The sequence below is a fragment of the Narcine bancroftii genome, chromosome 1, assembly GCF_036971445.1.
Source record: "Narcine bancroftii isolate sNarBan1 chromosome 1, sNarBan1.hap1, whole genome shotgun sequence".
Taxonomy (NCBI): Eukaryota; Metazoa; Chordata; class Chondrichthyes; order Torpediniformes; family Narcinidae; genus Narcine; species Narcine bancroftii.
In genome coordinates this window covers 5750786-5764310 of record NC_091469.1, presented here as the reverse complement: position 1 = coordinate 5764310, position 13525 = coordinate 5750786, and the positions used below count along the sequence as shown (strand labels likewise).

Here is a 13525-nt window from a genome sequence, read left to right as displayed (position 1 = left end):
AACTGCCAAGCTAGTATTTTGTGCGTTTTTCCCTGAACACCTTCTTGAATCAGATAACTGGTTCCTGTGATCCATTCTCCCCCTGTGTGGGTTCCCTGATCACAAGTCACCCGCAGCCTGTGTGAATACCTCAGCATTGAGACCCTTGCTGGTCTGCTGCCATAGTTACCGGCCAGTAAGGTCATTTCCTCTGCTTCTCCTCAAAGGGGAGGGGGCACGTGTGTTCTCCCTGTTTCTGGTGCCTGAAAAGATCTGCTGCTTCTTTGGAGTCTGCAAAGCCTCGTGGCTGCTGCCAAGCACAGGCGCCGCCATCTTGGGCACAGATAGAGTTGCAGGATTTTACTTACAAATACCATCGGCTCCTTTAAAAGGCCATTTAAAGCCTGTACACTGGCATTATAACTGGGCGGTTGAATCCATCAGAGCAGCACTGTGTCTCCATTCTCCTGGGTCTGCACCAGCAGCAACACTGTCATAACAACAGCTCTGGCAACGCCACCATTTTATCAGAGTTTTGCAATCCTGCTGAGATGCCTTGAATCTAAAAAGCTTTAATTACTTCAATTAAAAAGTTGGTATCAAAGAAATTTGTGAACACAAGCTACAACCAACTGGTATTTTGGCCTATTTTTATTTAGAAGGACAATTATTAAACAATAGCACCACCTGAATGTTCCAAGAACCAGCTTCTCCTTGTAGTGACCACTGAATGCAGATTTTAACTGGGGATACAATGAACTGCCTGCTCACATTAGTGTCCTATTAACCAGTGGTTCCAAGAGATCGAATTTAAACCGTATTAGAGCATACATCTACATTCTTCCTACAGCTAATAAAAGTGAGAAACTGGAACTTTGGGGCTTAGTGGTTTACTGAAGGAAGGGAATGAAACATAGGTAACTGAGTACAGCAGCCTTGGCGATTGATTCTGCTCAGGGATCTCCAAGTATCTCCAAGATCTCAGGGATGCCCCTCACTAGAGGCAGAACTTGCATGTCCTCCCATCAGATAGTTCAAAAGTACCAAGAACCTCTGAATTTCAATCCTATTTTCTTTAACACAAGCATAATTTATATATACAGTGACCTATTTTGATTTCACTGATTTTGAATGTGTTTAAGAATATTCTTAAATATTGTGGTTGTAGGAGGATTTATCAACTGTTGATCTTACCCACATCACAAACGGTCCTGTTGGAGCACCTACAATCCAGATTCCATTGCCTTGCATCTGGTACTGATAGGATTAGATCAACCAGAAATTGGAGGAGGCTTGTATGAAAGAGAAACATCAACATGTGCAAAATAGCAACAGGTATGGGGGAGGGGGCTCAGCAGGGCCTACAGACCAGGTGGGAGAAACAGCAGAGGATACAAAGAGAGGCACTGGAAACTGGTATATAGTTTTCAGCTTTTCCTCCACACTTATTTGGTGGAAGAAGCCAGGAAGAGGATAAATCAAGTAAAAGGTGCCTTACATTGGATAAACTAAGACTGACATTGAAGGAGATGGCATACAATGTGCGGTTACAGAATGATAACAATCCAGGAGCAGATGAATTATAGCAGAATCACAAAACAAAGTAGTCACAATGTTATTTTAAAAGTTTCAGCTTACTCTTTATATAAAATCAAGCAGTTCTCATCACAAAACCCATTTCCCCTCTATTTACAAACAATTTTCACTTTACAGAAGCAGCTCATGGAGAAACAACCATCAGAAACCTGGAGTATCCAAATAGTTTCTCTGTTCAGTTGGAAAATAGGAGCTGTTCAACGGAATAGCCTGTAAATACGGGGTAGGCGGCCATCTTTGCTGGTCAGTGCCTGCTGGATGTGCTCATATGTTGGCAAATCACTGAGGTCCCCCAGCGCTGCCACAGCTGGCTTACTGCGCATCATTTTAGCCGTGACCCTCTTGATGTCATCTGCTGTCACTTGCCCTGTAAGTGCAAATGTCTTTGTTAGTTCTGTGCAGCCCTCTTGCAATGCCAATCAAACTCTGTGCTGACATTTTTTTTTCTTGTTGCATAGGGCAGCTGGCAAGGGATGCATTTGGAATTTATGGGGAACAGGAGGAGGCCAAATTTAGGGGTTTCAAGAAAGCCACAATTAAAATGCAGTCTCTAACTAACAATGTGCAGTTGGTCACCAGTGATTTAGATGTTTACTGAACTGCTCCAACCAAAGGACATAGATAAATATCAAGATATACTGGAGTGATACCAAAAAAATGCAGGAGACCATGCACACTGAGACGATGTCCCAAAGCTGGATTAAACAGAAAAAACCTATTCTGGTGTTGGAAGAGATTGCATTGTATGTTTGAATTTACACAAGTCTGTGAAAATCAAAAATAAAATATTCAAAAAAAAAAGGAAAAACCTTTCTTTCAGCAAAAAAATTAGTAAAATTAATTTACCTGGCATGTTGTGATAAAGTAGCACAGCCTGAAAGGGTGGCTGAGCAGATTGTCAAAAATTCCAATAACCTAGAATTCATTCATTTGGAAATCCTGAGCCTTCAGTTCCTGGGTCACTGGAAATAATGTGCTGGGGGCACAGAATGCAAGAGGAGCAAGCAGCCAGAGCTGGGGTCTGACAGCAAGCCGATTTGTAGATGGAGTAGTGATTAGTCAGAGCCCAAGTTAGTTTGTGGGAAGGTACATGGCTGGAACCAGGAGAACTTGTCTATTTCCTGCTCTTTCACTGGAAAATTCATCATACTACTGGGTAAACAAGAGAAAAGTGTTTGCATATTAGAGTAATCATCCAGAAAATGAGCTAGTCCTGCATCACCAAAGGCCCAAAGATGATGGAAATTTAACTATAGTAACCTTCACATGGAAAATGGATAAAAAAGCATAATGACGTTGAATTAAACTACTAATGGGGCAACATAATCACAGTGAATGGCTCTTCCCTTTGTATACTTTGTTACTGTGGAAGTGATGGTGGTGGGGTAGGTAAGGGAAGAGCAGGATTGAGGGTGAAAGATGCACTAAAGTGTTCTGCATGAGTAATTAAGATCAAATTAAAATTTTGAAGAGATTCTCATTTATCAATTCCTGTTCAGCTTCTACTTACCTATTAGTCTGCAGAGCTCCAGAGGGAGTTTGCGGATTCCTGTGGCCAACACCTGTCTTCCCACGTCCTCAAAGATAACTGGCCGAGACTCTAAGTTCATCATCAGCATGGACTGCAACTGGGTCTTCGCTCTTTCCAGTTCCATCTGACAACAAATGAAGCAATAATAAACAAGGGTTCATCTATACTTATGTACTAATCCTGATGATCCTGTCATACTCTGATTGAGAGAGTTAAACTCCCACTCTCCCCTTTCATCATTGTTCCCAAGGCAAATACTTAATGAAAGAGAATCTGGCTCTTTAATTTATCTTCCATGAAATGCTCCCAGGGCATAGGCTCACACTAAAATTACAAACTAGAAATGGTACAATTTTATACTTGATCCAAGAACAAACTGTCTCTCCAATATTTCATTCAAAATAAAGTATCTTCAACAGGACCACGTTCCTTTGAATTAGCACTGGAAGTCTTTCCATTGGATTCAATATCAAACTCTATGTAGCTTGAATTAATAACAAGTTAACTGCCAACCACTGATCCAAAGTTATGAACATAAGATTATAAACACATGGGATTTTCTCTCCCTCTCTCTTTCTGTGCATCTCTGTCTGAATTTTCTCCCCACTTCTTCAGTGTTCCCTATCCAAGTGATAGTCCTTTTACATCCACTCACCTCCCCCACTGAACCAGCCATCTGGATGAATTCTCGAGTGATAATTTCCACCATCTCCCTGACCTGCAACACAAGTAACAATTAATGGGAGCACCTAAACTATAGGCTAATACAGAAGAAATAAATAGTGCAATAATGATTTGATACCTGTCTAGGATCTGCACTGGCATGGATACACAAGAGCCCAGTATCCTCATAGCTGTGGTGATAGGCAGTAGCATTGTACATCCAATGGTGTCTGCAGGAAAGAATTAATTATTAAAACTAATCTTGCATCTTAATGGATTGGGATCTACAAGCTGACTCATTACTCAATTTGTAGAATTGGCTGATAGCATGCTTATCTCCGGGTCAGAAGGCTATAGATTTGTGTCCTACCCAAGAGACTAGGTCCTACATTCCACGCTAACATCTGAACTGAAGAAGCATTGTACACTCAGGGAGCCATTCACATGAAAAGTTGATCAAAATATTGTTCAACCTCTCGGATAGACATTAAAGATGTAGGAAAGAGGGAAAGTTCCAGTCAAAATTTATCACTCATGCAACCTCAGATCAACTGGTTACTGGTTCAGTGTTTATGGGACCATGATGCTTCCTACATTTAACTTGGACTACATTTCATAAAGGTAGTTTAGGACATCCTGATATATGAATGACTATTAGTATTTAATTTGCAGAATTTCAGACTTTGTAATAACCCAGCCCAAGAACTGAGTTGTATTATTTTCTTTCTTCAAGAAGACATACAGGTACAGAAAATATACCAACATTATTATTAACTAAATTAATACACTGTCAAGAGCCACAAAAAAAAGGGAGAAAAATAAATATTTACAGTTGGCAAATAGAAAAGTGTGATGTTGAACAGTACACACTGATATTTGGTGGTCTCAAAGGTTCACAAAGCCAAAAGCTATTGGAAAAAAAATAGATGTTTTGTTGTTTGTTATGGTTGTAGATGAGGATTCCAAGGAGGCTGCAAAATTATCAACACCCCATTATCTTTGTTAATTACAAATTACAAACATATAGCAAAATTATTAGCAAATAGACTAACAAATTATTTACCAAAATTAGTGAAATCAGACCAGATTTGTTAAAAATAGATCAGCTGACAATGTGTGTAAATTTATTAACTTGGAAAGAAACAAACAATTGTAGTAGCATTAAATGCTGAAAATACATTTGATAGGCTTGAATGGAGTTTCTTGTTTAAAGTATTAAAAAAATTTAAAGTACCAGAACAATTCATTAACTGGATAAGGCCTTATATAACAATCCCAAGGCAAGAGTATTGATTAACAGATATATCTCAGATTCTTTCTCATTAAATAGGTCAATTAGACAGGGATGTCCACTATCACTTTCCCTTTTTGTTTTAGCTATAGAACCATTACCAGAATTGATAATTAACTGTGCCACCCAAATGGAAGGTAAGATCAGATAAAACAATAAAGGGAATAAAAATAAACGATGAAGAATTTAAAATTAGCCTATTTGCTGACGATATTATTGTGTATTTAACTCAACCCAAAAAGTCAATAAAGACATTACATACTAAATTGAAGAATACAGTGGAGAATCAGGATATAAAGTTAACACTGATAAAAGTGAAGTAATGCCAATGAACACAGCTGATTATACACATTGTAAACAGGAATCTCCTTTTAAATGCCAGATGCAAGCAATACGCTATCTAGGTAATAGACAATAATTTAAATCATCTTTAAATTAAACTATCAAACACCATTTAAAAAGATCCAAGACTATCTAGAAAAATGGAAAGACTTAGCTATAACTCTGATAGGGAGGGTTAGCTGTATAAAAATGAACGTATTTCCGAGATTACAGTTTTTTTTCCTCCCAATCATTATTCCCTTATCGGAAAACTTTTCCAAACACTAAATAAATTAATAAGAACATTTCTATGGAAGGGTAAGAAATTAAGAGTGGTGTTGGACAAGTGAACATGATCATATAAACAAGGGAGTTGCCAATAACCAAATTTTAAAAAATACTACAAGGCACTCAATTAAAATTTTTGTCAGACTTCTATCAACTAGGGGAGAAACCTGCTTGGCTCAAGATAGTTATATAAATTAGAAGAGAATGTTTCTAAACATTTAATTTATAAATGGAATGAGAAATTAGTAAGGAATAAAAATACACCAATATTACATCACATATTAAAAATATGGAGTAATATACATTTAGAAAGAGGGATGGTAAACTGTCAAATACCAAACATGTTGTTAAAGCAAAATCAATCAATTATTTTTACAATGAACATTTAAAAAATAAAAGATTGGTTTTTGGGTAATATTTTCATGACATTTGATCAACTGAAAGATAAATATGAAATATCGAATAATACAATATTTTCTTATTATCAATTAAAAACATATTTAAAGAAGATAGGAACAAGTTTAAGGCTACCTGAGTCAAGCTGTTTGAATATATTGCAGGCACATTGATAGTTTAAAAATGTATTAAAATATGTACATTAAATTACAAAACAATAAAAATGATAAAGAAATGTACAAATCAAAACAATGTTGGGAAAGAGGATTTAAATATACAGATAAAAACAAAACGGTCTCAACAATGTATTATGATAAATACAATAAATACTCGGTATCATATGAAACAAAATAATTTGTTACATAAATTATAAATTACATCTCAAAAATTAAAAGAATTGAATCAGACATTATCAAATAAATGCTTCCGTTGTAAACAAGAAATTGGTACAATACAGTGTACTGCATTCAATTTGGACATGTGAGAAAGTAAAATGTTTCTGGGATGAATTGAATCTACTATTAAATCAATAAACAAAAAATAAAATACCTAAAGATCCAAAAAATGTTATCTTAAGTATCTAATATCTTATCCACGCTGCTGAAGATCCAGCTGCGCTGGATGGGTCACGTCTCCAGAATGGAGGACCATCGCCTTCCCAAGATCGTATTATATGGCGAGCTCTCCACTGGCCACCGTGACAGAGGTGCACCAAAGAAAAGGTACAAGGACTGCCTAAAGAAATCTCTTAGTGCCTGCCACATTGACCACCGCCAGTGGGCTGATAACGCCTCAAACCGTGCATCTTGGCGCCTCACAGTTTGGCGGGCAGCAACCTCCTTTGAAGAAGACCGCAGAGCCCACCTCACTGACAAAAGGCAAAGGAGGAAAAACCCAACACCCAACCCCAACCCACCAATTTTCCCTTGCAACCGCTGCAATCGTGTCTGCCTGTCCCGCATCGGACTGGTCAGCCACAAACGAGCCTGCAGCTGACGTGGACTTTTTACCCCCTCCATAAATCTTCGTCCGCGAAGCCAAGCCAAAGAAAGATATCTTATATTTTATCTAATATAAATGATAAAGACTTACAGTTAAAATTGGATAGATCTCAAAAACAATTAATTATGACTGCTTTAGCAGCAGCAAAAAATGCACAGCGACAACTTGGAAAATGGAAACATCTTTGAAAAAAAATTACCTATAATTTAAGAGATAATTTTGGACAATTTAAAAAAATCTGGGAACCAGACTCAAACCTTCAATTCTCAAATGGATAGTACAATGGAGGTTACCGAATACATTATATATATTATTCATGGAGTCAATAAAAATAGGGTAATAACCAGATAACACCCTTTTTTTTAATTTTGCCTTAATTTTGGGGGGTGGAGAGGGAGGAGGGATGGGGTGAAAATGGAAAATGTCACTATATATGATGTATGTAGAGCATATAGTTTTGAATTATTGTGACTTATTAAATAATTTTTTTAATAAAAACACCCCATTATCATTCATTACACGCTATCCCTCCAACATTAGGGCTTCCTCCTCATCTAATCCTTTTGTGAAAGGTAGCAGAAAGCATAGGTAGGTGGTCTAATGATCTTCAAACTGCACCCCCCACCAGCGCCAGGCTTTAGAGTGCTATCCACAGCCCTGCATCAATCTCTGACATTGCCATTGCTGAACCTGATTCTCAGCATCTACTCATCTCTGCAACTCTTGCCCAAATCCAGCACATCTCCTGGAGTACTGTGTGGCAGAGCACTGAGAGAGGCTCCAGGACTGACCTGTTTAAGACATTGAGGTAGAGTCTGGTGAACATGCCCTTCCCTGGTCCCCCGGCTGAGAACGAGCCCCCGCCACCCATCATCATGTTCAGCACGGCAAAAGGAATGAAATCTTCCTCCTGAAATCAAGAAAATTATTTTTCATGAACACTCTTTGATCACAGAGTGTTCCCCTCCTCTACCTGCTTCCCAAATGCCCTACTGCAATGGTGCACATCACCACTGCAGTATGATACATGGAATGCATTAGAAAAGGTTGACTCCAGTCACTCACCTCTGGAACTTGGATCATAACCAACCTGATTATAGAGTCAATTCTTTACAAGACAGAATTAAAGGTGGCCAAGCACAGGTGTTCAAAATCATGGTGTTAGTAATTGGTCACAGATTTTTTTTTTCACCTGTCTTATAAATTTTAATTAAAAAAAATTTTTCTTTTAAAATTATTTTTATTGAGTTTTATCATACAATCATAAGTCCATATAAATTAAATAATATACATTTGGATTGGTATATATAGAAATAATAATACATGGATTCATTCTAATCTAAACATATAGTGAACAGTAAAAAAGAAAAGGAAAGGAAAAAGAATAAAGGTTGATTATAAAGATCTAACCAAGGTATTCAAGCAGACTTGAAATCGAGTAACAGTCTCCGGAGACCCGACGAAACGTACCCATTTACTGGATCCCCACGCCTTGATCATATCAATTATAAAAGTAAGCTATAAATGGACCCCCAAATCTTATCAAAAGAGATCTTAATCTTCCTAACATTGTCTGATATTTTCCCAAACTTAGAAAGGGCATAATATCCAGTATGGGTGGAAAGTTCTCTTTCCATTGAAGCAATATTCCTCTTCTACCCAGTAATGTAGAAAATGCTAAGACCTGTTTTTGGTTAGACGTTAAATATACATTTACATCACTGGAGAAGCCAAGCATTGCAATCAACAGACGGTTCTGAAAATAGTTGTCCAATATTCTGCTAAATTGGGACAAAACCAAAACATGTATATCAAAGAGGCTTCAAATCTTTTACATTTGTCACACAATGAGTTGATAACTGGGTAGATTCAAGTGAGCTTAACTTTAGACAAATGTACTCCATGCACCACTTTAAATTGAATCAAACTGTGCCTAGCACATAATGATGAGTCATGGATAAGAGCCAAAATTAAAATCCAATCTTCTGAAATAGACATATTAAGATCATTCTCCCATTCAGTTTGATCCTAATTAAAGAAACTGTTTTTAAATTCATTATTTTAAGAATAAGATATAACTTTATGTAAAAATTGTAATTCAAAAAGTTTGTCTATGAAATTCAGATCTGGAAGATATAGAAATACTGAAATTTTAGAATGAATAAAATGTCTAATTTAATATATAAAAAAGTGTGTTTGGAAGATTAAATTTCATTGTCAATTGTTGTAAAGATGCAAAATTTTGTTGGATTAAAAGATCATTACAAGTTTTAATTCCTGGATGATGTCACACATTTTAAATGACTGATTAAAAAGCTCATGAACAAATGAGAACTATTAAAATTTGGAATGTATTACAATGTTACAATCTCAAATTTCAAATTGCAACTAAACCAGTGTTTGAAATAAATAATTTTTCAGGATTATGGAAATAGCACTAACAATTGGGCTAAATTAGCATCAAAAAGCATACCACATCCAGTGACAGGTAAAACCTCAAAAACGAAAAATCCAGGAAAAAATCATAAGACTAAATTGTGCACTAATCAGCACACATATGCTTTATAAATTTAAATTTAGGCATATAAACATACAGCATGGTAACAGGCCATTTAGGCCCATGAGCCCTGTGCCACCCAATTGGCCTAAAACCTCTGATACATTTTGAATGGTGGGAGGAAACTGGAGCACCCATAAGAAACCCACATAGACACAGGGAGAACATACAAACTCCTTACAAACAGCATGGGATTCGAACCCAAGTCCCGATTGCTGGCGCAGCAACAACATTGCGCTAACTGTTTCATTAACTGTGCCACCCAAATGGAAGGTAAGTTGGTAAGATTCCACAAGCCTATCCCAAGACTCTCCTGGATGTATAGTTCATACAGTAATCATAGACCCATTACATCCAATCCTGCACCATTTGTTATTCTGATTCAAAGGGTGCTCAGGATGGAATAACCCTGTGCTGGACCCTAGGGGACATACCAGAGAAATGAACAACATCCTGGACTAGCAAACACAGAAGCTGGAAAGAGACTCGGTGGATCTGGTAGCATCCATGGAAGGAAATGGACAGTTTAATTCAAGATCCTTTATTAAGGGAAGGTCTCAAGTTCTATCACTGGTTTTCCTCGGCTAAATCCTCGAGCTGATAACCTAAAATTATTTACATTTCTCTTGAATCTCCTGGAAAGAAAGTCTGAATATGCTTTTCTTAATCATGGAAACTAATGTCCTTAAGTTTAAGTTTATTTGTCACAAAAATACCTATTTCAGTGAGAAGGGTTCTGGAAACAGACCAACAGGTTAACATTACATACAGCTGTATAATGAACTCAATTTACAGAGTATAGGATCACAATGAAAAGAAAGGTCAATTAGTATTAAGCAAGGACTGCATGATAGCATTGTCCATGATCGAAATTTCTAAATGTTACCAACCTATCCTGTTCTATATCAGTCACAACCCAGTCATTAAATGCTAGTGTTGAGAGTGTTGGATTTCTTTATACAAGAAAAATTTTAACAATGCATGTACAGTACAGCAAGGAATTGATACAACAATGAGCACAAGAGCAGAGGATAGTTCAGAGTGAACCACGTTGGCTTGGGACTGGAATCATCCACAGAACAAGACATGAAATGGATGGACAATATGGAGGATACTACTCTGAAGAGCATCAGTATATTTGGCTTCAGCGAAACTTATTCATTTTAACAGATCTATTATTTTATTCAACCTTTTTTAAAAGCTAAATTCAAATTTTCAACCTGCCCAGAATGGATTTAAACTCCCTTTCCCCAGACTTTTAAGACAAGTAACAGACCACTTGATGTCACAAGTAAAGCAGTTTTATAATAAAATTACACTCACCAGGAAGGAACAGCTTTCTAGCCCAATCATAATGTGAGTGAGTTCTGGGATTGGAGTGGGACCCAGGCTGACATCAGTCATGTCCTTCTCCACCTGAAGAAACAGGCACACTGTGGATTATGGAGTTTCATTCTCCCATCTTACAAAGCAACAGGAGGCCAAACCATACCAGCACAGACAACATGATCCTTCAGACCACTGCTGCAGAGGAAGGACAGCTCTCAGCCTCGACCCTGTTTATGGAGCCTATCTTTCTCTCCCTCCAGTATGGCTAATATGTACAACACAGCAAAACTGGATGAAGTCTTGTGCTAGCATAAAAAAATGTCTAAAATTTCTCCCTGGTTCTATCTTAAATTTCACGCAGGTCTATAAGTAATGACTGTCCACATCTCTCTCACACGAGAAAGTTACCAACCGTTTTGTTTCTTGCAAATCCTAGCCAACTCAAGTGGGCTTTGTGGAGCAGGAAACAAGAATAAACCTTTCCAGTGAATGATATTTCATCAGACCATCAACTCATTGGCCAGAAACATCAACTCCATTTTCCTGTCTGGAGCCACTGATTCAAAAAGAGTAGAGCGGCAAGAACAAGAATGGAACTGCACAGGCCAAAAAAGAGAAGGAAATCTGGAAGCCAACCTCTGACCTCCACAAGGCCAAGCTACCCTCTATCCCAATCTAGTGGCCTGACCCAGTGAGAAACTCGTCTTAAGGTGGTGGTCTTCAAGTGGAATTTTCTGACTTTCTCATGAGAACTAAACCCCACAGCATAGAGAGGTGTCTCACCTTTATAATTCCCCCGGTGTACTGGGACACAGACTGGTCCACATTGTTGGACTGTCTTAACCCCCAAACTGGGGTGACTCCTGCACAGTATGGAAGAGAAAAAGATGATGAGCGTAACATGTTCACACAGATCTAGAAGCTTCCCACCTCCATTCTAAGTGGTTAAACAATCATTACACAACTTTCAACCATGGCTTAATATCTAATGAAAGATCACATGCCTGGGGACTTGAACATAAATTTAGTCTGACCTTCCCGGTGAGGATTTAGAAAGACCTGCATCGTTGGAGGGGTTGAATATTTATGGAGGGATAAGTAGAAGTTCCATTTACCCAACCAGTTAGATGTTCACACTTTAACCATAAACTTTTGTAGGTATAGACCAAAGAAGCTGGACCTATTCTCTTTAGTGCAGAATAATTAAAAGTGGAATAGGGTGATCAAAATTCATTGAGACTTTTAAAGTAACAAAACTTGAGCACTTTTGGGCGATTGAAAAGATCAAGAGACTTATTGACACAAGTTTCTTTGGTGCTGTCAGATTCTGAGTGTGCTATTTGGGAAGGTCAGATACAAAACAAACTTTTGATTTGGAAAAGTAAAGCACAAAAACGCTGGAGAAAATCAGCAGGTCAAGCAGCGTCCATGGTTAGTAAAAATATATAACCAACGTTTCACGCCTGACCCCTTCATGTTTCAATTCTTTTAATTCAGAGAGATTTTTAGTCACTACCAAAGGTTCTGACATTTAAAAGAAGTTAAATTGAGGCTGTGCCATACCCAGAAGATACTTCTTTGCACACTCCACCAGCTGGTCATGGTCCACGCCAACCCCAGCCAGCACTAGTCGATCAAGGGTGTAGTAATTCCTCAAAAACGAGTGAATCAGCTTTTGATCAATCTTCTCTATGTTTTCGGCAGGACAGAATCTGGGTAGTCCCACCGTGTTGTCCTGGTAAGCTGCCTGGAAGGACAAGGAAGTAAATATTTACCTTCTGCTCCCTAACATCCTTGGCTTTCCCAAGGCCCCTTCTTGTGATGTACCAACAAAAATCTCTCCCATTTACTTTAAGGAGACTAAGATACAAAGTGATTCTTCAATTTACATTTCTCAGGTTTGGATTAAGTGTATTTGGTTCTGGGCACCAGATCTAGGGAATGATGTATTGGTTTGGAGTGGAGGTCTGTGGGCGGTGATTGTGTACATCATAAATTTATCAGAATAGTGTCAGGACTAAAATGATTAAGGACAAGTTGTATAGACTAGGCACAGGCTATTTTGAGCACAGGAATGCTGAATTCAAGTATTTAAAATTTATAATTTTTTTAAAATTTAGAGATGCAGTAGGGTAATGGGCCCATCTGGCCCATGCCACCCAAGTACACCAATTAACCTACAAGCTCTGTACGTTTTGGAGGGTGGGAGGAAACCAGAGCACCTGGAGGAAACATGCAGACACGAGAGAACATACAAACTCCTTACATGCAACACCGGATTCGAACCCAGGTGCTGATGCTATACTAGTGTGGCACTAAAATAGGGCTGCTCTACTTAATCTTAAAAGGATCCATTTGGATACCCTATATGCCATTGTATAGGACAACCCTGGAATTTCCACCGAAAATGTTGGCTTGAGTGATACCCTCTTAGCGACCTGTGGTCTACTCCATGGCCTGACACAAGTAGCAATGTCCATACATGACAATCAAGCAGGCAGCACGGGCCTAGACAGCCTTCTTCCATAGGCCACAATGGCAACGGAGGAAACTGACCAATCGGCAGATCATA

At 38.2% G+C, this 13525-nt stretch overlaps 1 protein-coding gene across 1 annotated transcript in view; it reads right to left on the bottom strand.

Annotated features, from left to right (window-relative positions):
• Window positions 1-1594: 1594 nt before the first annotated feature.
• Window positions 1595-13525, bottom strand: part of pmpca (peptidase, mitochondrial processing subunit alpha) — a 47675-nt gene continuing 35744 nt past the window's right edge. The window contains exons 7-14 of the mRNA XM_069919843.1: window positions 12517-12700; window positions 11737-11816; window positions 10948-11040; window positions 7859-7977; window positions 3909-3999; window positions 3762-3824; window positions 3086-3230; window positions 1595-1942 (exon numbers count right to left, since the gene is read on the bottom strand). Coding sequence (XP_069775944.1) covers window positions 1773-1942; window positions 3086-3230; window positions 3762-3824; window positions 3909-3999; window positions 7859-7977; window positions 10948-11040; window positions 11737-11816; window positions 12517-12700 — 945 coding nt within the window. The 3' untranslated portion in view covers window positions 1595-1772. The remainder of the gene's footprint in view (window positions 1943-3085; window positions 3231-3761; window positions 3825-3908; window positions 4000-7858; window positions 7978-10947; window positions 11041-11736; window positions 11817-12516; window positions 12701-13525) is intronic.